The 911-nt window shown below is 35.9% G+C and overlaps 1 protein-coding gene across 1 annotated transcript; it reads right to left on the bottom strand.

Annotated features, from left to right (window-relative positions):
* Nucleotides 1–17: 17 nt before the first annotated feature.
* On the bottom strand, nucleotides 18–809 carry LOC108758149 (uncharacterized; the record flags this gene model as incomplete). Its single annotated transcript, XM_018502953.1, has 2 exons — nucleotides 770–809; nucleotides 18–685 (listed from the first exon to the last, which is right to left on the bottom strand). Coding segments are annotated over exons 1-2 (674 nt in total), but the record flags the coding sequence as incomplete, so codon positions are not given.
* Nucleotides 810–911: the final 102 nt, after the last annotated feature.

Genomic DNA, 911 nt, shown 5'->3' with positions numbered 1-911 from the left:
TTTTATTTTGTACTTACCAATCTAAAGTTCCTTTAATTATTAATTCGTAGCAGCTATTTAATGCAATTTTCCATTTTGAAAATACTCGATCAATATTCTGAGAATTATGGATAGAACTTGGTGAGACACAAGTTTTCTGATACTTTGGTATAGATCCATTAGCACCTGTATTAGTGGATATCGAGGTAGGAGCGCTCTTCAAACATGTATTTACCGTTGAAGAGCGTATAGATGAATCAAATGAAGGCAACACTTTTTCGCAATTCGACAATGCACGGATTTCATTTTGTGATTCCCGAACAGTGCGATAAATTGTGTTTCCCATTGGGGGTGGCATAGTAAGCCGATCGACATGATCATCCTTCTTGACATCGTACTGTTTGAGACTAGATGTAGTCATTGCTTCTTGCTTAATATTGTGGCTCTTCTTCTTTAAAAATATATTTCTAAAATTATTGCTGGAAGCTAAGACTTCGCTGTTGAGCAAAGAAGTTTGTTGCAATGGTGTTGCATTGCTGGAATCCAAAGTATCTACATTAATACTGGAACTACTCGGCCAAGTTATTGCAGTCGATGGTTTTCTATCGTGTATACTCTCATTATGTTCCTTTCGCAGTCCAGAGAGATTCAGGAATTCTCGCAGTTTTTTGAATCGTTCATCTGTTTCCAGATCTCCAAATTTGATCTACGGAAAGCATTAAAATATAGTTCGTAGGCTCATAAGTAAACAATTAGAATTGTTATAACCTTTATATTAACAAAAACATACATTCATAATGATTAACTATTGGAAGATATTGAGTGTTTTCCTTTTGATGATACAAGCACACAATGTACACAAGTCGACAGAAGCGCGTCTATCCCTGTTGACAATTGACATTCAGAGAGTGACAAAGATAGACTGACACTGG

Source organism: Trachymyrmex cornetzi, unplaced genomic scaffold (assembly GCF_001594075.2).
Source record: "Trachymyrmex cornetzi isolate Tcor2-1 unplaced genomic scaffold, Tcor1.1 scaffold152, whole genome shotgun sequence".
Taxonomy (NCBI): domain Eukaryota; kingdom Metazoa; phylum Arthropoda; class Insecta; order Hymenoptera; family Formicidae; genus Trachymyrmex; species Trachymyrmex cornetzi.
Note: the sequence above shows the minus strand (reverse complement) of the source record. Positions and strands in the feature narration are given on the sequence as shown.